Genomic DNA, 18,461 nt, shown 5'->3' with positions numbered 1-18,461 from the left:
AATAAATTTACAAAATTAATTAACGGTGGTTAACTTATCTTAAAAATATATATATATATATATATATATATATATATATATGCATATACAGAGCATGGTGACTGCAGGCTCACTTTATGAGTTAAATGCCTCAATAAAACACTTGTAAAAAAAAAGTTTTAGCCATGTTGGTGTTAGGAGAAGAAGAAGTTTATTCAGTTCTGGTGTTAATCAAAACTGTGAATTTTTTTTCAAGTAATCCTGGTGGGTTATTCTCCCACAATTTTCTTTTTAGAAAACTAGATTGACCCACAGCAAGTTCGCTTCCCTGAGGCCATTTTCGCTCCAAATCACCCGAAGAACAGTGCCATCTGGTTCGCTCTAATGGAACCTCACCGTGATCTACCGTCCGGCGTTCAAAGTTTGCCTCCTAGCTGGTTTCCCCTTTGCCGGGCGTCGTTTTTCCAAACAAATCAGTCAAAGAGGGTGAACTGAACGTCGAAGTGCCGTCCATCGATGCCACCTATTCAGTCGTCAGTGATCGTCGTCGCGAGTTAGAGCTGCAGAGGTGGTGTTCCGTGGGATCATCTCGTATCTTCGTTCGTTCATCGTCGTCGTCGTCGCCGCCGTTCGTCCGGTCTCTTCTTTCGATTTCGATTCGTCGCTGAGCTGTAGGGTTATTTTTTTGTGTAAATTTTTGTTTTATTGTTACTATTGCTACCGTGACACGTCGGGCTTTTTTCAGCTGAACATTTTTGCATCCAGCTTAGGGCTTTTATCTGTTCGCTGAATCTGCTTCTGGTGTGTTGTGAATATTATCATATTCTACGTGTGTTATTTTCATTCAGTTCATATCAGAAGTAAACGCCTTGTGACAGCTGGTGTGCGTGCATCTCCAAAAGCTTGAAGCGAGGCTCTCGAGCAACCATCAAGAGCATAAGCAGCAACAAAACAACAAAAAAGTGTGTACCACGGTGCAAAAGCGAAATTAATTTTCCCCCAATCGGATTTGTTGGGTGTCTTGCATTGTGAAGTTGCTGCTGATTCTCGTGAAAATCGTGAACCGTGAGAGAGAGTGAAGACACAGACAACGACCAAAGGGGAAGGAAAACAAGTGGCACAACACATCAGCTTCCTTTGCACAGATTTTTTCCCGAATAATAATAATAATAATATCTGGCCTGGCCTAGCTGCTCCTGTACTGGGGCGTCGAGTCGAGTGTGTTTAATTCTTTCTTTTGCGGCTCTGTGCTCAGTGAAATTGGTTGCTCGAATTGAGAGTTGTTGTTTTTTACACTTAGGTATTTAATTTTTTTTCTCGTTATTCTGCTTTGGGTGTCCTCTGTCCCTGTGCTGCTACAGGTTGATGTGATCCTGTTCTAAATCTGTGATACGAAAAATTACGGAATAATTCTGTGAAGTTTTTGTGTGTGTGCTCGCGCGTGTTTGCATTTGTGATTTAGTGGCTCCTGTTGCTTATCACTCTGAACAAGAAACCGACGATCGAACCGATTGCCCCAGAACCAAAACCGGGGATAAAATATCTCATCACACTTGCTCATACCACTTCTACCGTTCAAGATTAGCACCCTACTGCAGCAGTACCGCGCCATGGCCGAGAATAAAGGAATGTTACTGGCCAAATCGGTCCAAAAGCACGCCGGAAGGGCTAAGGAAAAGGTAGGTCCTTAAACAATTCCTCAATAAAAAAAGAAACCGGGAACCAAAAGTCAGAAAAGCCACATTGCGAATCAATTTTTCCTTCCTCTCGCAATAATATGTATAAATATATAACTTATTATAAAAATTCAGCTGTTGCTGGCTGGCTCGCTAGCATCATCATAATATGGGTCTAGAGAAGCTGCTGAGAAAGCAGACATCAGGTTTCAAAAATAGATTGGAGCTCCGAGATTTTCGTCACTGTCGCTTTACGACGACGACGACGACAACGACTACGTTATTACGACGGTATCGGTCGGTGGTGCGGTTTTACCGTCGTTTGATGGTTCCCCCAAAATATGGACACCATCGCAGTCCGGATGACCTACCACCGACGACCGTGCCCGCCCAGAACGTGGACGGTGTCTTGCATCCTTTACTCAGCCGCTACTTGCAGTGGCGTGTTGAGCAAACCTCTCAGGGGTGAATCACGAGCTCTCTAGAAAACCCCTTGGAATGTTACGATCAAAGGACTTAACACAACAGATAAGTTTGCTGGATAAAACATTAGAATTCTTAAAATCTCAAACACATTTGAAAGCTCTTTACGTACAGGATCATTTTATTTCTGTTGAAATTCAGACTAATTTCGCAGATTTTTTGGCAATTTTAATTACTGAAAACTAGCATTTCGCCGTAAAATAAACAACGTTTCAAACATTGGTGTTAAGATATTTATTTTTTTCAAAAAAAAAGTGATAGATTCGATTTGATTTACAAAAAAAAAATCATTCGAATATTTAAATTTAATTTTTAATTTTGCACCGATACGTTCTTTATTTCATAGAACAACTAAAACTTTGAAAATACTGAGCAAGTTCATTAAAAAAAATCATCAACTTGATGATGAACAACTTTTTTAAGTCATTGTATTTCCAATTTTTTATGATCAAATTTGATTTTTTTCATGAGTTGATTTTTGCAAACTCCTAACAGCATTTCAGTAAAATCATTCGATAACACGAGGCCATGTTAATGTTTTCAGCAAATTAGAGTAGGGTTGCCATCCGCCCGCAAAAGCGGGACATGTCCCGCTTTTCTGTTGAATGTCTCGCTTTTTCCTCAAAATGTCCCGCTTTTTTTCATAGAAAACTTTTACAAAATTCACTGACTTACACTGAAAAAATCAAATTTATTTTCAATTTGAATTCATTAGTTCAACACCAAAAATCTTTCGAATACGTCTTTTTTCTTAGACACAAATCAATAAAAATTATTCTTATACGTCTTTTTTCTCAAAATAAGCATCAATTTTTCAGTTTTTACATACGACAAGTAACAATAAGATTCTGATTCAGTGAAGTGTTCAATCATTCCAATTTAAACAACTTTGGTATGAAGAAAATAAACAAAGTTTAGTTTGCTTCTAAATAATAAAAGATCTTAATTTTTCGACAGAATGTGAGTTAAATTGCCTTTTATTAATCTCTTTTTTCGACTCAATTGTCCAAAGTATACAATGATGGATATTTTCTGGAATTTCAAATTTTTCAAAACAAATTTCATATTTGTTTGTTATTGCACAAAGGTTTTTTAACGTGATATTGAATCTGCCGTTTTCAAGTAGGACTAGAAATATTTCTCTCAAATAACGTGTTGATTTGCGTGAACCGTGGAAAACAAGCGTTTTATGAAAAAAACCGTGTAAATAGCTAAATTAATCCGCGTTAAAAAAAACCTTTGTGTACTTTCTGTAAATACCTTTGGCTGGTATATACGTACAAGTTTGACAATACAATTTTTTTTTTTTTTAAATTCTCCTATGTATTCTTTTCCATAACAAACAACCAGTAACAACATTTACTTTAAAAAATCAAATTGGAATTTGATTGGTTCGACCTTGACGCCCGATAAGCCTCAGCAATGGAACGTGACAAAACAAACTTATCTTTCTGATAGCACCACCGAGATACGATGAAATAGATTAATCTAATCGAGTTTTTTTCTCGTTCAGATTGCATCCATCAATTTGTAAATAAACGCATCCCTGTTATTTTAGATTGATTAATTTCAACAAAACTTATTTAAGTAAAAAACTTTCGAACACAAACCAAACAACACCGATAGTTTTCTTAGACTCCTCAAGTCCTTTATAAAACACAAACTTTATCTAGTAGCCTGCTATAAAACTTTTAATGTTACTTACCATAGCTGATGTTGATATATTCATATATTTGATAGATCAATTTCTAAGAGAGATCGATTGATAGAAAAATGTAGCGGCCCACCACACTCCCCCACACCAAAAGGCTCCATTGAGCCCCCTGGTAATGGACGCTACTGTTCTCAGCACGTCTGGCAACAAAACAAAGAAACTTCAACGCGAACAAAATTTTAATCATGCTGAGAACTCAAAAGTTTATTATTTAGTACGAGGAAACGTATGCTATAATTAAACAAGATTACGATAAGGATCTCAATGGAAAAAAATTCCTTTAAAGAGATCCATTTCTTTTTTTAATAAGGTTAACTAATCAAATATTATGCTAGATTTACTTAAGTTTACTTATTAATAGTGAAAAGTACGACAAAAGAAAACTACTATGCTACAAAAACAAACAAAATTTGATTTAAAAAACTGGTAGTTGATCGACTTTTTAACGATTCAATTTTTCTTTCAATAACTGTACTACTTTGACTTTGGAACGGTTGTTGATGGTCTTTATTCCAGTAGGTAAGGCGTTGTATATTGTAGGTCCTATAAAAGAAATTCTTTTTTGCCCTAAAAATGTCATGGATCGGCTTCGTTGCAATTAATTATTTTGACGAGTATTGTGGGTTCTTAATCCCGTAGTAAAATTAAGGTTTTGGTTATTGCTACTCGAGTGTATATTGTCATGAACATATATAACGGTTTGCAAACTACAGAGTTCGGTTATTGGAAGAATGCTATGCGTTTCCAAAGAGTATAGCTGTTGGGTAGGAAAAAGCAGGGATAGTCTGAAGATGTTTTTCAAACATCTATTCTGTAGGGTCTGAAGTTTTTGAAGATGTGACAAGGAGGCTCTTCCCCATATCAAAATAAGATGGTTTAGATGAGACTGAATAAATGCATAGTAAAACAACGATTAGTGACACTATTCGAAAATTATTAAGAGTTTGTCTTGCAATACTTAAACCTGGTTTATGATACATTTTCAATACATATAACTTTTATGAAAGTTGAAGTTTGAAGCTTTAAAATTAATCGGTTAACTCTTGATTTTAATTTTATATTGTAACTTAATAAATATTTGCTTATTTTTAAACATGTTGGACACAGGGGTAAAAAATTCGCTTTGCACGTAGGTACATCACAACACTTTTTCAGAACACCTGATGTGAAATCCCGGACGGCCCGATTTTAGGCTTCATTTCGAGATTGCCACACAACAGACTAGATTACTAGCTAGCTTCTGGAAAGGTCAGTTGTGCTAGCGATTGCTCAATATCGCCTGCTAATCTGACTCTCATACACTCTTTGTTGGGGGTGAGAGCAAAGAAGGTATATACTAAGATGCCACATTCTCCCCTTTTTTCAACATTTCATATTTTTCAATACTTCTCGTATAGTTCTCCAAGCGACCAGAATTCCCTTAAAAGAATCCATAGAAGCTCAATCAGCTCTCGTTTCTGTCTGAAGATAATGCTAATCAGCCCAAAATTAAAGTTCCTAAAGCTACTTTAAAGTTCATTCAAGTGGCTGAAAATGATTCTATTCAGCCTCTATAAGAGTATGTCAAAAAATTTCTACGCGCCGAAAAAAAAAATCCGATTGCAAAATTGCTCTGACAACCAAATGAAAGATTGCTAGATTGCCGGTCTATCATAGTCTATCTCATTGATTTAAGTTTTAATAACATAGTTCTAGTGTAACATTTCATAAGGGCGAAACAAGCAGTTAGCTCTAAACGCGAAAAACGCGTTTGAAATTTTGGAAAAAAAATATTGAAATTTTGAAAAAATGGACTACTTTTTGTTCAAGAAATTCAAGAAATGTTCATTAGATTGACTTTTTGTTCGTTGGTTATCAAAAACTTGTAACTTTTTTCACTTAATTTCAGATATTTTCGAGTTTCGCCTTTTATTGTTTTCGATTCCAGTTACGCCTGCAAGTTTCGCCCAATTGATCGGCAAATTAAATTTGAAATCTCGTTGGCGGGCCGCGCTTAAAATAACTAGCAGGAGCTTTACGTCATTTTTTATAACTACAAATTTTAGGCGAGAACAAATATAAAAAGGAAAAGATAAAACGAATTCACGTGTTCAAAAACATAAATTCAACACGACTTTTTAAATACCCGATATTGAACAGGTACATCAGTCTTTGTTATTTTAAAATGCTCACAAATTTTTGATATTACTTCTTGGCGAACATTCGTTCTTACAATATTCTTGTCAAAACAGAAGGTACTATCCGTCATCACTTCCGTTTAAAAATCTACCTCAGTGATAACTAAGTGAAAACCCCGTTTTTAAATTCGAAGTTCCTTTATTTTTTGTTTGTTTGTGACGATTTTACATCCGTGTCAAAAATTGAAGTTCTGTATTAGATCATTGCACTAAGATTTTGATCAAGGTAGTCGAAATCACAGAAAAATGTTCAATATTTTTAAGTCTTCAAAACTATATTCTTGATTCTAGAATTTTAATCCAGATTTTTTAAATTTTTAACCTGGTTTAGATATCATTGGGATTTCTATATCAATATTATGACTTTGTTTGTTTGTTTATTTTAAAGGGATTCTAACTCCACAGGAGGCATTCGTCCCTAAAAATATTATGACTTTGGTAATGTGGAATGCGAGTTAAAAGTAAAATTGCTCAATTTATCGAGGTTTTTTTCAAAATTTCAATCAAATTTATGGAAAAAGCATCACAGATAATAGTCAAAGACCTTTTGGGTCGAATCACAGAATTTCTGATATCTTTTGTTTTTATCAAGAACAAATAATTTTTGTCGGTAACTTCTTGTTGATAAAAAATTCAAAATCGTTTACCCAGGCTTTATAATTAAATTTTCGTTATTTTCGAAAATACACATAAATGAAAAATATTTCACAAAGATTTGCTCATCCCTGAATTAGGCCGTTCTGTCACACACGGTCAACTTAGCTACGTTTATTGGTCCTACACGAATAGAAAAATTAACCTTATTTTGAAAAGGCGTAACTTCACGTTCTAACGCAAATACATCAACAGGAAGTTTCGTCCCATTGAATTTTATCAGTTTTTTGTAAATTTTAAGTGATCTGAAACAAAATTAGGGACCAAATACGCTCAAATTTTTACTGTAGCACCTTTTTTGCTGTAGTGGCAGCTTGCCTAATCTGGTGAAAAATTTACTGGTCCTTTATGAGATCTAATGTACGGAAAAAAACGTTTTTCAGGCACTCCTCCTTGTACATTCCGGAGTCCATAGTCTTGTTTTTCACAAAAAACCGGGGTTTTTCGTCCGCAGCTGCAAATACCTTGCCATATCAAACACTTTTCTGCAAACTTATCGGCATAAACGAATTTGAATTTTGTTGGGACATCACGCCGACATGTAGCTTTGTAAAAATTTTGGCCAGGAAGCCGCCCAAAATCACGTCGGTTTTTATAAGTGGGTGTCCAAAATTAATTTTCGTCTCGCGGCTTTTATCACGTGTTACTTTTTTGAAACAAAACGAATCGTAATGAAATTTTCAGCACTGATATAGGAAACATTCCAAAACAAAGTAATGTCAAAACATTTCAGATCCGACAACTAGGAGCGCTATGGAATAATAAACCTCCTAAAGGAAAACGCTTATTTAACCATAGAGAACAGCTATAATATGTGAATTACATCATTGTTTCGTGTTCAGACACTCAAATAGTCTATTGCATAATTGGATGAAACTTGAAAAAGAAGATAAAAACGTTTAAACGTTTCTTATCTCAAACATGAATCTCTTCAAAGGAAATCTTTTTCCATTGAGATTCAGAGTGTAAGTTAGTTTAAATAGTATTCGTCACATTTCCTCGCAATTAATCAAAATTTTGAGTTCTCAACATGAGTAAAATTTGCTCGCGTATTATATTTTTTTGTCTTTTCATTTGCTGCCAGACGTGCTGAGAACAGTAGCGTCCATTACCAGGGGGCTCATACGAGCTTTTTGGTGTGGGGGAGTGTGGTGGGCCGCTACATAAAAAAAACATAAAAAAAACATGCATTTTAATTTTTTTTCCGAAAGCTGAAAACCAGTCACTGTAGAGGCATAATGAGAACCCCCCTGGGACAGTATAAGCACCATTAATCGGGGCACGATTCTGCCGGGGAATCTAGCAGCGAATTCGACTCGATGAAGTTAACTGATAATAGAGCTACAGCTTGGCTTGTTTCATCTGGCGATTTTACTTAAATTTGTTGACCTGGGGCGAACAGAGCACTATTAATCAGGGCAGGATGAACGTTTTCTGCCGTTAAATCTAGCAGCGAATTCTACTCGATGAAATCAACTGAATAATAGAGCTACAGCTTGACTTGTTTCATCTGACGATTTGGCCTATAGGAAAGGTGTCGGAGAGGTAATCAGTAGACTCGAGTTCGATTCCTGGTCAAGGTGATTTTTTTTCATTTATCATGATCGATGCATTTTGCACTAAACGGTGAGGTAAAACAAAGCAATAACAAAATAATCTAGGTCTGTTTGTAGAATTCAAACAATTAACACATGCTCATACATTATGTTTCTGGTCTGCTAGCCGTATAATGGAACAATAAAAAAAATCATGAATGCTATGTGAAAAAAATCCCCTCGATCAGGAATCGAACTCGAGTCTACTGATTACCTCTCCGACACCTTTCCTATAGGCCAAATCGTCAGATGAAACAAGTCAAGCTGTAGCTCTATTATTCAGTTGACTTCATCGAGTTGAATTCGCTGCTAGATTTTACGGCAGAAAACGCTCATCCTGCCCTGATTAATAGTGCTCTGTTCGCCCCACGTCAACAAGTTAAAGTAAAAACGCGTTTAAAATTTATTAAAGTGAAAAATCAAAAATTTTATGATGGTGAATATTGAGAAACAATGTGTAAATCGTGTTGCAGTGCGTACATTTCAGATCAAGATGATTTAAAGGTCATAAAAGCTTATTTGGTGGTGCACGAATATTATAATATTTTTGTCACTTGAGAACCTAGCTGGTTATTATTGAATATTTCTGTAAAGATGAAAAGGATATTTCTTTATTGGTGAAAAATTAATACTATAGGTAGTACGAAACAAATCTTCATGAAAATTTGTTTAAGAAAATACGCACTTTTGTAGAAAAAGGAGTTCTTATTATGCCCTGGGTGCTCGTTATGCCCTTATCTCCCCTACAGCACATTTTATGGCATTTTCAGCACAGAGATTTGGATTTAAGCATCCTCTACTATGCTGCCCATATTTGATAAACGGTCTAATGTGCCATGAACACCAATGCGAGAAAAACGCAAAATACATGTTTTAACAATTTTTTTGCATCCAAATACTCAAAATAAAGTAGATTAATATGAATAACAATCATTGTAGGTGTAGGAAATAGGCGGTTGAGTGAAATTGCAAATTTAGATGAAGAGTTTATGAAAAAAAAATGATTTCAATCTCAGTAGCCACTTTATCAAATATAACATGAACAAAAGTTGACAAATAGCTCTGAATTTGCCTGATGTGCATACGTTTTCAAATATTGTTGCGATTTCTCACACCCATAACCATCAAGCCACAAGATCACAACAAGAAGGGATTAGAAAAACTTTCTATACAAAGACACCGGTTGCTGCGAAGGATGATTCAACACATCATGCACATTAGACAATTTATCAAATATATTGCACATTAGACAAATTTTCTTTAGGGTTGTATGCCTCCAACAATGGGTTTTTTAAAAAACGAATGAAGTAGAGATATTAAATAGAATATAAGCTATCAAATGGCACAATTTTCTCCATTTTGAAAAAAATGGCATATTAGACCGTTTATCAAATATGGGCAGTATGGGTGTACTATCAAATATTTCCAACAATTTTAACACATCACAAATAAAATTAGCAATTAGGCTGGAACAAATATCAATTTCTTCCCACCTTTCGAAATTTCCAAAAATCACGAAGCGGCAAATGAATAAAGTTTGAAGTATTTTGAGTAAATTTCGGAGAAAAAAATCAAATCTAGAGTTTGTTTTGATTAAGTCGTATGAGCCACATGACTTGTTTCGAGAAAATCGGTGTTGAAGTTTCGTAACACATTTTTTATTCTAGTATTTAATGTATGGTTTAGAAAGATCTGCAAATTTAATATGCGATACAAAAACAAATGCGAAATATGCTACTGTGTTCGTTATGAGCATCAGTTTAATTGTTTGAGCAAACATGCACTTGCGACCTTTTGCATAACAAATTTGGCGCTAACGTCGTTTAGCAATTTATTAAATTTTATTCAAAAACTTGATTCTATTTGTAACTTACTTCGCAATTTCCTGTTCAGATACCGAATTTAATACTAGCGGTAGCAGGAAGCAGCAGTGACATGTGGGAGTGCCCGCTCAGAGGCTTGCGGAATCGGGCTACTTGAGACTGTCCTAAAGAAAGCATTCTTGAACGTTGATTGTACTTCGCTGGTTACTATCTGGTGCCTCAGATAAACTCAGGGAGTGCCGAAAGACATCAAAAGTTCTAACTTATTTTGGCTGCCTCTGTAGTGAAAAAAGTTTAAGGTAAACATTTGCTCAGCCCTGAAGTGATGTTTATTCAACTTACCAGCAATAAATTTGAAATATTGTTTGCACTGATAAAGCTAAGAACAACTCTTACGAATGATTCCCGATTGCTACTTTTAATTTTTCGCCTCTTGATACTGCACTTTCCGCGAAAATTCAAAAGGACTTATAAACCAACTCGTCGAACTGTTATTTTGGGACCTTTTGCATGCACGGAGATGCTAGGCAACGCAAAAGGACGTTAAAACCAAATCGCACTCAAAAAATAAAAAAAGTCATTATACGTCTTAAATTCTAATCTTAATGTAAAAGTTATTTATTGACTGAATGAAACCAAATTTTTATCAAACATAGAATACGTGTTTATCAATCGTTTGCAGTCAATCAGTGATGGTAAATTTCGCCCGTCACGCTTGACCCGACTAGTTTTGTTTCATCAAACTACTGGCACTGTTCTCAATTGACGGAGCCTCACTACTCGCATGACGGATAAAGCACGACAACAATCAACATTTCTCCATCATCGACTGGCGAAGCTCCTACACATGGTCAAAATTTCTCCTGAGAGTGACTGTTTTTTTTTCGGAGAATTTTACACTAGGTCATTCTTCCCAACCCTGAGAGTGACTGGCAAATCTCTTCACACTTCGATCGGCTGCTGACGGCAGGTACAACTAATTGAACGACTTGCTGGCAGAGAGCAACAATAGCAATAAAAAAAACCGAAAACGGGCTTGCTGGCAGAAGCAACAATAATAATAAATTCTTTTCTTTTTTGTCTTCGGCTTGCTGGCAGGAGCAACAATAATAATAAATGCGTTTCTTTTTCGTCACCGGTCGTTTGAATGCGATTGCTTGACTAGGTCATTCTTTCAGCTTCAAATGACTGGGGAATGAATGACTGGCAAACGAAGTGACTGGTCGTTAAGGAACAGTCAATTGAGTTTGACGGACCAAGAGGCTTCACAGTCACAGCTTCATTTCATCATTAGTTATTGACGATGACTTTTGCCAAGCCTGCAGTCAATAACTAATTTTTGTTTATAATGGTTCTTACGACCTAATCAAAACAAACTCTAGAAATATTCGAAAGAATACAAGACTAAAAAACAAATTGTGGAAGAAATGGAAGTTATCTCACTTTTTGTATTCTTGATATTATTGAATTTTTCGATGAAAAATTACTTGATTCATAGGTTTTGTGCGGTGATCTAGTTTACAATTTTTTTTGCACACATGCTTTCGTGCAATTTATTCCAATTTTTTTTTCGCATTATTTTTAATTATTCCCCCTCGCGATGTTCTAACTACGAGTGACAAAAGGATTCGAAATTTGTTCCGGTCTCATACAACCTAGAAATTTTTTTTTTTAATTTCCATCGAAAAAAAAATCCACGACGGATCCATAAATGCGAAAGAGGGTTAATATTATTGGCCCCCGCGTAGACGTTGCTAGCAGCATACCACTCGATGACCGTTTTTTTCTCTAACGACATGATTTCAAGTTTGGACTAAACAGAACGTAGTAATATTTCTATTGCTTGTAAACTTCTTTGAGAATTTTAGAATAAAAAATTTGACTCATGAATCAAATTTCAATCGTATACATAAACATTTAGTGAATCCTGATTTAACTTTGGCTGATTTAGGATGCAGCAAGTCCCAGTGGCAATCCAATCCGGTCACTAAATAATATCCAGTTACGTAACTTTCCATTCCGGCTATTCCATACTTGAGATTCATTTGCAGTTCAGTGCATCGGTTTTTATCTTATCTGAAGCCCCTGGTTAATACCATTTCATCTGAAGTCATCTCGATTCGTCCTTCCGTTTCGCATCTTGCAGCAGCACTCGAACCAGCTCGAGTCTCGTAAAGTCCAAGTCAACCAAATCCAGAGCTAGTCTAGAGAAGAGGAGGGTTTTTTTGCTCAAGAAAACTGTGCGCAGCACAATGTTTGGACTTTCTCCTCTTTCACTTTGGGGTCCCACAACAGCACAGAAGTTAGTTTGGTTCGTCTGGTGGTTGATGTACCTATATTGTTTGATTGTAGAGTGTAGTACTCAATAGAAATGACATTTCTCTGTGCGCACTTGTGCCCATCATCGTTGTGGCGCGACGACCGAAATGGCGTTGATGGGACATTGCTTTTGACGCGGCCGCCGCCGGCGTCGGTCATTCACTAGTCAGCTAACACGTTCCACCGGCTGCCGGGCCGGGAAGATTTCTTTCTCGTCCACCACCAGCACCATCAATGATGACGATAACACGCCCGCCGGGAAGACAGTTTCCGCCAAGTGCCGGGTGGACTTCATTTTTATTTCGCTGTGAATGGCTTTTTCGGCGGTGTTAATTTACACATCACGGACAAAGAAAACTGATGAACTTTGAAAGAGACGTTGTTAGGCGAACGAATTGGATGCTATAGAATTGCAACTTGGAAACGAGCAGATATTCATCTCGATAATCATATAAAGCCACCTGAAGAATCGGATTTTGTCCAAAATTTTGATCATTTTTAAGTCACTCCACATCAAAATTAAAGTTTCGATTCGATTCGAAATTTTTGAGGTCTGTGCATCAACATCTAAATCAAGTCCGATTGAGCTGAAATTTTGCACAGGTCAGATTTGATAATTTTTTCCCATACCTACATCAATTTTTGCATATTTATGTACAGAAACCAAAAAAAAAAAAAGGTTTCACAGAAGATTTTTCGTTTTTATAGAATAAACTTAAAACCAATCAGATGGAAAAGTAAGGGCAGAAAAATAATTCATGAAGGGTGTTATCTAGAAAAACTCTCAGTCAAGTCTTTTCAAAAGTCAAAGGCTCTTTTTTTGCCTTACAGAACATCCTGGAGAATATCCATTTTACACTTAATTTTATAATTTCTCAAGGAGTTTATTAAACTTATCGCTCACTGAGGTTCTTAAATATCTAAGATTACTACTTCAACTTAAAGTTTAACTTTCTCCATCATAACAACACTTGGATTCTGCTTTAAGTTAACTTAAACACTCAAACGCCTCGTGATTGATCTGATCCTGATCCGTTTTAACTTCTTAGCTTGATCAGCTACACTTGACATTCTTTCCGAGCCAATCGAAGCTTCAAATACCAACATTGACAATCAGCTAGCAAGTGTGTATTACAGACAGTCAGCTCCCGTACATTTCGGTAAAATGAGACAAAAATGAATTAAACTAACCGAGAGTCAATTTAAAAATAAAACTGCAATACACAATTTGCGTTACGCGCGGGAATTCCTCTCGGTCGCTCGCTACACGAATTACTCAAGCTGACAAATGAAATAAAGTAGACGAAACAGCAACAAAAACCACGGAAAAAAACTGTCAAAAAACCGTACACAAATTTGAAAGATGCTGCTTGTTGTAGCTAACGTGTCTTCGGACAGTTCCGCGCATCCATCGCGCACTTGTCGTTCGATATTTTTAGTTTCATTCGCTATTTTCTCAGCCGCCAGCCGATTTTTTCTGTCGGTTTTTCTCCCAAGCCATTTGGGAGAGATCCTAAAATTTAGAGGATTTTTTTCTGCTGAGCTATAGCAAATAAGTAAATCAACCGGCTAGCTAGCTTAGTGGCGTTCCGTAACACGAGCTTTGGTTGTTTTTATTTTGAGAGTTTTTCATGGTTTAACGTTACGCCTTAGATCGATATCTCGAAGTTATATGAGTTATTGTTGTATCTAGCTGAAATAGTCCGTTCAACGTGTTTAGTTTTTAGGAGAGGAAATTTAAATCGGCTTGAGGGTTATTAATGAGATATGAAAAACGAATAAAAACGAGAGCATAACGGTCTGGTTGCCAACACTCACTCAGACATCACAGATTTTCTAGAAAAAAAACTGTAGGTACCTGGTTCGTTGTATGACCAGGTGGAAATTTTTATCGGATGGAATAGCATAATAAAATAGCTAGCTAAATATTTTATTGGATGTTAAAAAAAATGATGGAAATCGACGCAATGTAGTTTATTCTATTTTTTTTAACTGTTAAAGGGTGTCCACGATGAAATTGCCACACACAAATTTGATTCGCAAAATTCGAGTTTTCATCCGATTGCCATGCTTTCAGGGATTGAAAAATAGGCTATTAAACTTCATTTTACCATTTTACTCGTATTTTATTTACAGTTCATACGCATATGCCCGAACCTTGGCCTTAACCGCGGCCATAAGATTCTGCACAACCTGTAAATCAACCGTTTTTTGCATGTAAACCCATACTTTTTTCAGTTCCTCGACTGTCTTCACTACCTTAAGTCGTTTAAGAAGGTGCTGCTTCTTAATCGCCCAGAACTTCTCGATGGGGCGGAGCTCCAGAGTGTTGGGAGGGTTGATCATTTTTGGCACCGGAAATTGACCTTATTGTCCTCATTCCGCTTCAGCACGTCCTTGGAGTAGTGGCATGAAGCCAAATCCGGCCAGAAGATTGTTGGAACGTTGTGGGTCTTCAGGAGAGGAAGCAGCCGCTTCTGGAGGCACTCTTTCATGTACACTTGTCCGTTCATCGTGTCCTGGGTCACGAAAGCTGCACTCCGCTTCCCGCGCGTGCAGATGGCTTGCCAAACCAGAAATTTATTCGCAAATTTGGACATCTTCTGAGTGCGGACATGCTCCGGAATCCTGAACTTATCCTTGGCCGTGAAAAACAGGTTGCCGGGGATCTTTTTGAAGTCGGCCTTCACATATGTTTCGTCGTCCATGATGCAGCATTCAACTTTCGCCAGCATGTTGAGATACAACTTCCTGGTACGGGTTTTGGCGGACTTGTTCTGCTTCTCATTACGATTAGGGGCCTTTTGTACCTTGAACGTTCGAAGCCCAGCCTTATTTTTGGCCTTCTGGACAAAACTTCGGCTTAGGTGCAGCTTCTTAGCCACATCCCGAACGGAGGCGTTCGGGTTTCGGTTGAAGGCTCCAACTATGCGATTGTGATTTTTGGTGTTTTACGGAATACTTTTTCCTTCACTTCTGGGCTTCCGATCGGTGGTCAATCATTCCTCGAACCGCTTAATTACTCGCGACACCGTAGCATTCGCGATTCCCAACGTTTTAGCGATGGAACAATGCGAGAGATCCTTGTTCTCGTGATAAATGCGCAAGAGCTGTTCTTTCGACTCCATTTCCACGAGTTTTGATCACAGGACTTTGAAACTTGCAGGATGTAAACAATGCACTACAACCAAAATCCACCCAAATTTTCATTAAATTCTACCCAACAGTTAAAGAGTTAGAGAAATTTCATAGTGTGGCAATTTTATAGTGGACACCCTTTATGTGCAAAATCTATAATAAATCGATGCTTTATTTAGAATTGGAACAAACTTTTGCTCATATTGTGGGGCTCCTGTGTGCCTTGTAAACAATCAACATGGAAGCCGAAAGAAGAGAAAAAATTGTGCACAGTTAATTGGAAAATCTATTGTGCTCTGCCTTTAGGCTAGCTAAAAAGCTGAAATTGCCCAGAAATACCGTATGGCGCGTTATCAAACGGTATATGGAAACATTGACGACGATTCGGAAGCCAATCATCGGAGTGCGTTGTAAAGGGCGAACACGAAATTGTTGCGACACATTCAACAGGGCATAACTTTTTTACCATTGGGTAAAAATCAACCAAATGTTGCACACTTTCTCATTGATGTGTATTGTTTACATGCTGTCAAACTCAAAGTCGTGTTTTTCGATTCAACGAAAATGGAGGTGAACCAACGTGAGTTGAGAGAACAAATTCTTTCCAAAGACCTGGAATTTCCTGACCTGCCGCACCGGCAGTTGGGAAAAATGTTGAACATTTACCATTCAACCGTCAGCTGAGTGTTGAAGTGGTTCCAGGAGCGGTTGACATTGGACCACGGCAAAGGAGCTGGAAGAAATTCGGGATTGAAGAACAAATAGACGGAGGGAAAGATGAAGCGGATGATTAAAGCAAATCCCAACGTCTCAAGCCGTGATTTGGCTAAAACGAGAAGATGCTGACAAAATATGGCTGCTATGTGATGGACGACGAAACGTATATAAAAGCCGATTTTAAGCAAATTCCGTGGTTGGTGTTTTTCACCGGCAAGAGCAAGTTCGATAAGCCTTTCGCGACAATAAAGGGCACAGTACCTAAATGGCGAGATCTACAAATCTGAGTGCCTCGAGAAGCGCCTTTTGCCGTTCTTGCAGCAGCACGACGAATCTCCGCTATTTTGGCCAGATTTGGCATTATGCCACTTGTCACGGCTCGACGTCGTGACAAGGTTATGTGATTCGGTCGGTCAAAAAACACTTTCCCGTAGCAGTATGAACAGCTTTAAAGAAAATTTATTAATTTTAGATAGGTTTTATCGATGGCTTTCAAATTACTTACAATTTAGTGCCTTATAGTTTCCAATTAAACATAGTAATCAAATTACCCTTCAACCGATATTTAACAATGTGTTTAGCAGTCTATCCTCCATGCTTTTTTCCCGCAATTGTAAGTGATATTGTTTTTATAGGTGTTGACGTTTTCCTCCTTCTTCGCCGGGCTCCAAGTGCAATGATTTGTTTAGGTTTCACTTAATAGGGCAGCCAGAGGGAATCGTGGCCGTAACAGGTCACAGCTTCTAGTTCGGTCTTACCATCATCAACGACGTCGATCACTGCTAGATTCCCTACAGCTCGTCGAATACGGCCGTTATTCGTGCGTACCGTCGCCTGTCTAACCTCCCCATCTATTCCAGGGTAAAGCTTCAATTTGGCCCCGAATCCAGCTATTGCGCCTTTTCTCGTCGGCCACGAACACTAAGTCACCTGGCTCGAGGGGTTTGGTTTTTTCAAACCACTTGGTTCGTCTGGCAATCGTCGGACGGTACTCCTTCAACCACCGCTTCCAGAAGCTGTCAGAAATGGTTCTAGCAAGGTTCCAGCTATTGCGTAGTTCTTGTGAGGGCATCTTGGCACCCGTTGATGAGCCCAACAGGAAGTGGTTCGGAGTGAGAGCTTCTTGATTAGTCGAATCGAGGGGTATATACGTTAGAGGTCGACTGTTAACAATATTTTCGGCCTCTAGTATGATAGTTTCGAGAACTTCGTCGTCTGGGACCTTAGGCGCATCATGAAAGCATTCTAGAGCCGTCTTTACCGAGCGCACAAGACGTTCCCAGACTCCGCCAGTATGCGGAGCCGCTGGGGGGTTGAAAACCCATTTAGTATTCGTGTTCGTAAAGGGTTCGGCACATCGTTGATTGATATTCAGTAATTTGTCTCGAAGTTCATTCGCAGCTCCTCGAAAATTTGTACCATTATCCGAGTAAATCTCAGCAGGGGCCCCTCGTCGCGCGATAAATCTTCGAATGCACATTTTACAGGATGTTGTTGATAAGCTATGCGCGACCTCCATGTGCACAGCTCGGGTGGTAAGGCACGTAATAATGCGATTTATCGTTTCGCATGAGAGCGTTTTACTTTAACGAAGAGCGGGCCGAAGTTATCTAGACCCACGAAAGTAAACGGTCGTTGGAACGCGACTAGACGCGCTCTTGGGAGAGGTCCCATCTTTGGTTGAGCCGCATTTTTGTGATACACCTTGCACCACTGGCATCAAGCTGTCACGGTGCGAATCAGTCTTCGCAATCCATACACGTAGAACTGCTGTCGTAGTTCGTTGAATACGGTCTCGTGGTTACGGTGCAGATACCGACGGTGGTAGAAATCTACAACAGGGGTGAGCAACACGCGGCCCGTGGGCCGCATGTGGCCCGTGAGACCCTTTTGTGCGGCCCGCGAAGCTTCTTCTCAATCTATGCCTAAACTTTTTCTTCTAAGGATGGTTAGGAAAATTTCAGATTATTAACTTTTTCTGGTATTTTAAGCGTTTATTACACTACACATGATCAAGACTGGATGGCAACTCTGTTTGCTAAGCGTGCGTCTTTTCCAAGTGTAGAATTAAATCGTGTATTATTGATTTAAAATATAGTGTTCAATAAAAAAAACTAGTTAACAAGGCAGAAAACAGTGCCTGGAGTTAATTGTGACTGAAAGTTTTTTTACAAAACATCGTGACT

The 18,461-nt window shown here is 38.0% G+C and overlaps 1 protein-coding gene across 11 annotated transcripts in view; it reads left to right on the top strand.

The window, feature by feature from the left end:
- Window positions 1-518: 518 nt before the first annotated feature.
- The window catches only part of LOC129755132 (bridging integrator 2), a 186,308-nt gene continuing 168,365 nt past the window's right edge, over window positions 519-18,461 (top strand). For 2 of the 11 annotated variants that reach the window (XM_055751483.1, XM_055751473.1), the window contains exons 1-2: window positions 521-650; window positions 1,341-1,658. In XM_055751483.1, coding sequence (XP_055607458.1) covers window positions 1,590-1,658 — 69 coding nt within the window. In that variant the 5' untranslated portion in view covers window positions 521-650; window positions 1,341-1,589. Of the gene's footprint in view, window positions 781-1,238; window positions 1,659-18,461 lie in introns of those variants that run through there. The other 9 variants (XM_055751479.1, XM_055751474.1, XM_055751478.1 and 6 more) reach the window with 9 other exon arrangements.

Source organism: Uranotaenia lowii, chromosome 3 (genome assembly GCF_029784155.1).
Source record: "Uranotaenia lowii strain MFRU-FL chromosome 3, ASM2978415v1, whole genome shotgun sequence".
NCBI lineage: Eukaryota > Metazoa > Arthropoda > Insecta > Diptera > Culicidae > Uranotaenia > Uranotaenia lowii.
This window is presented reverse-complemented; position numbering and strand designations above follow the sequence as displayed.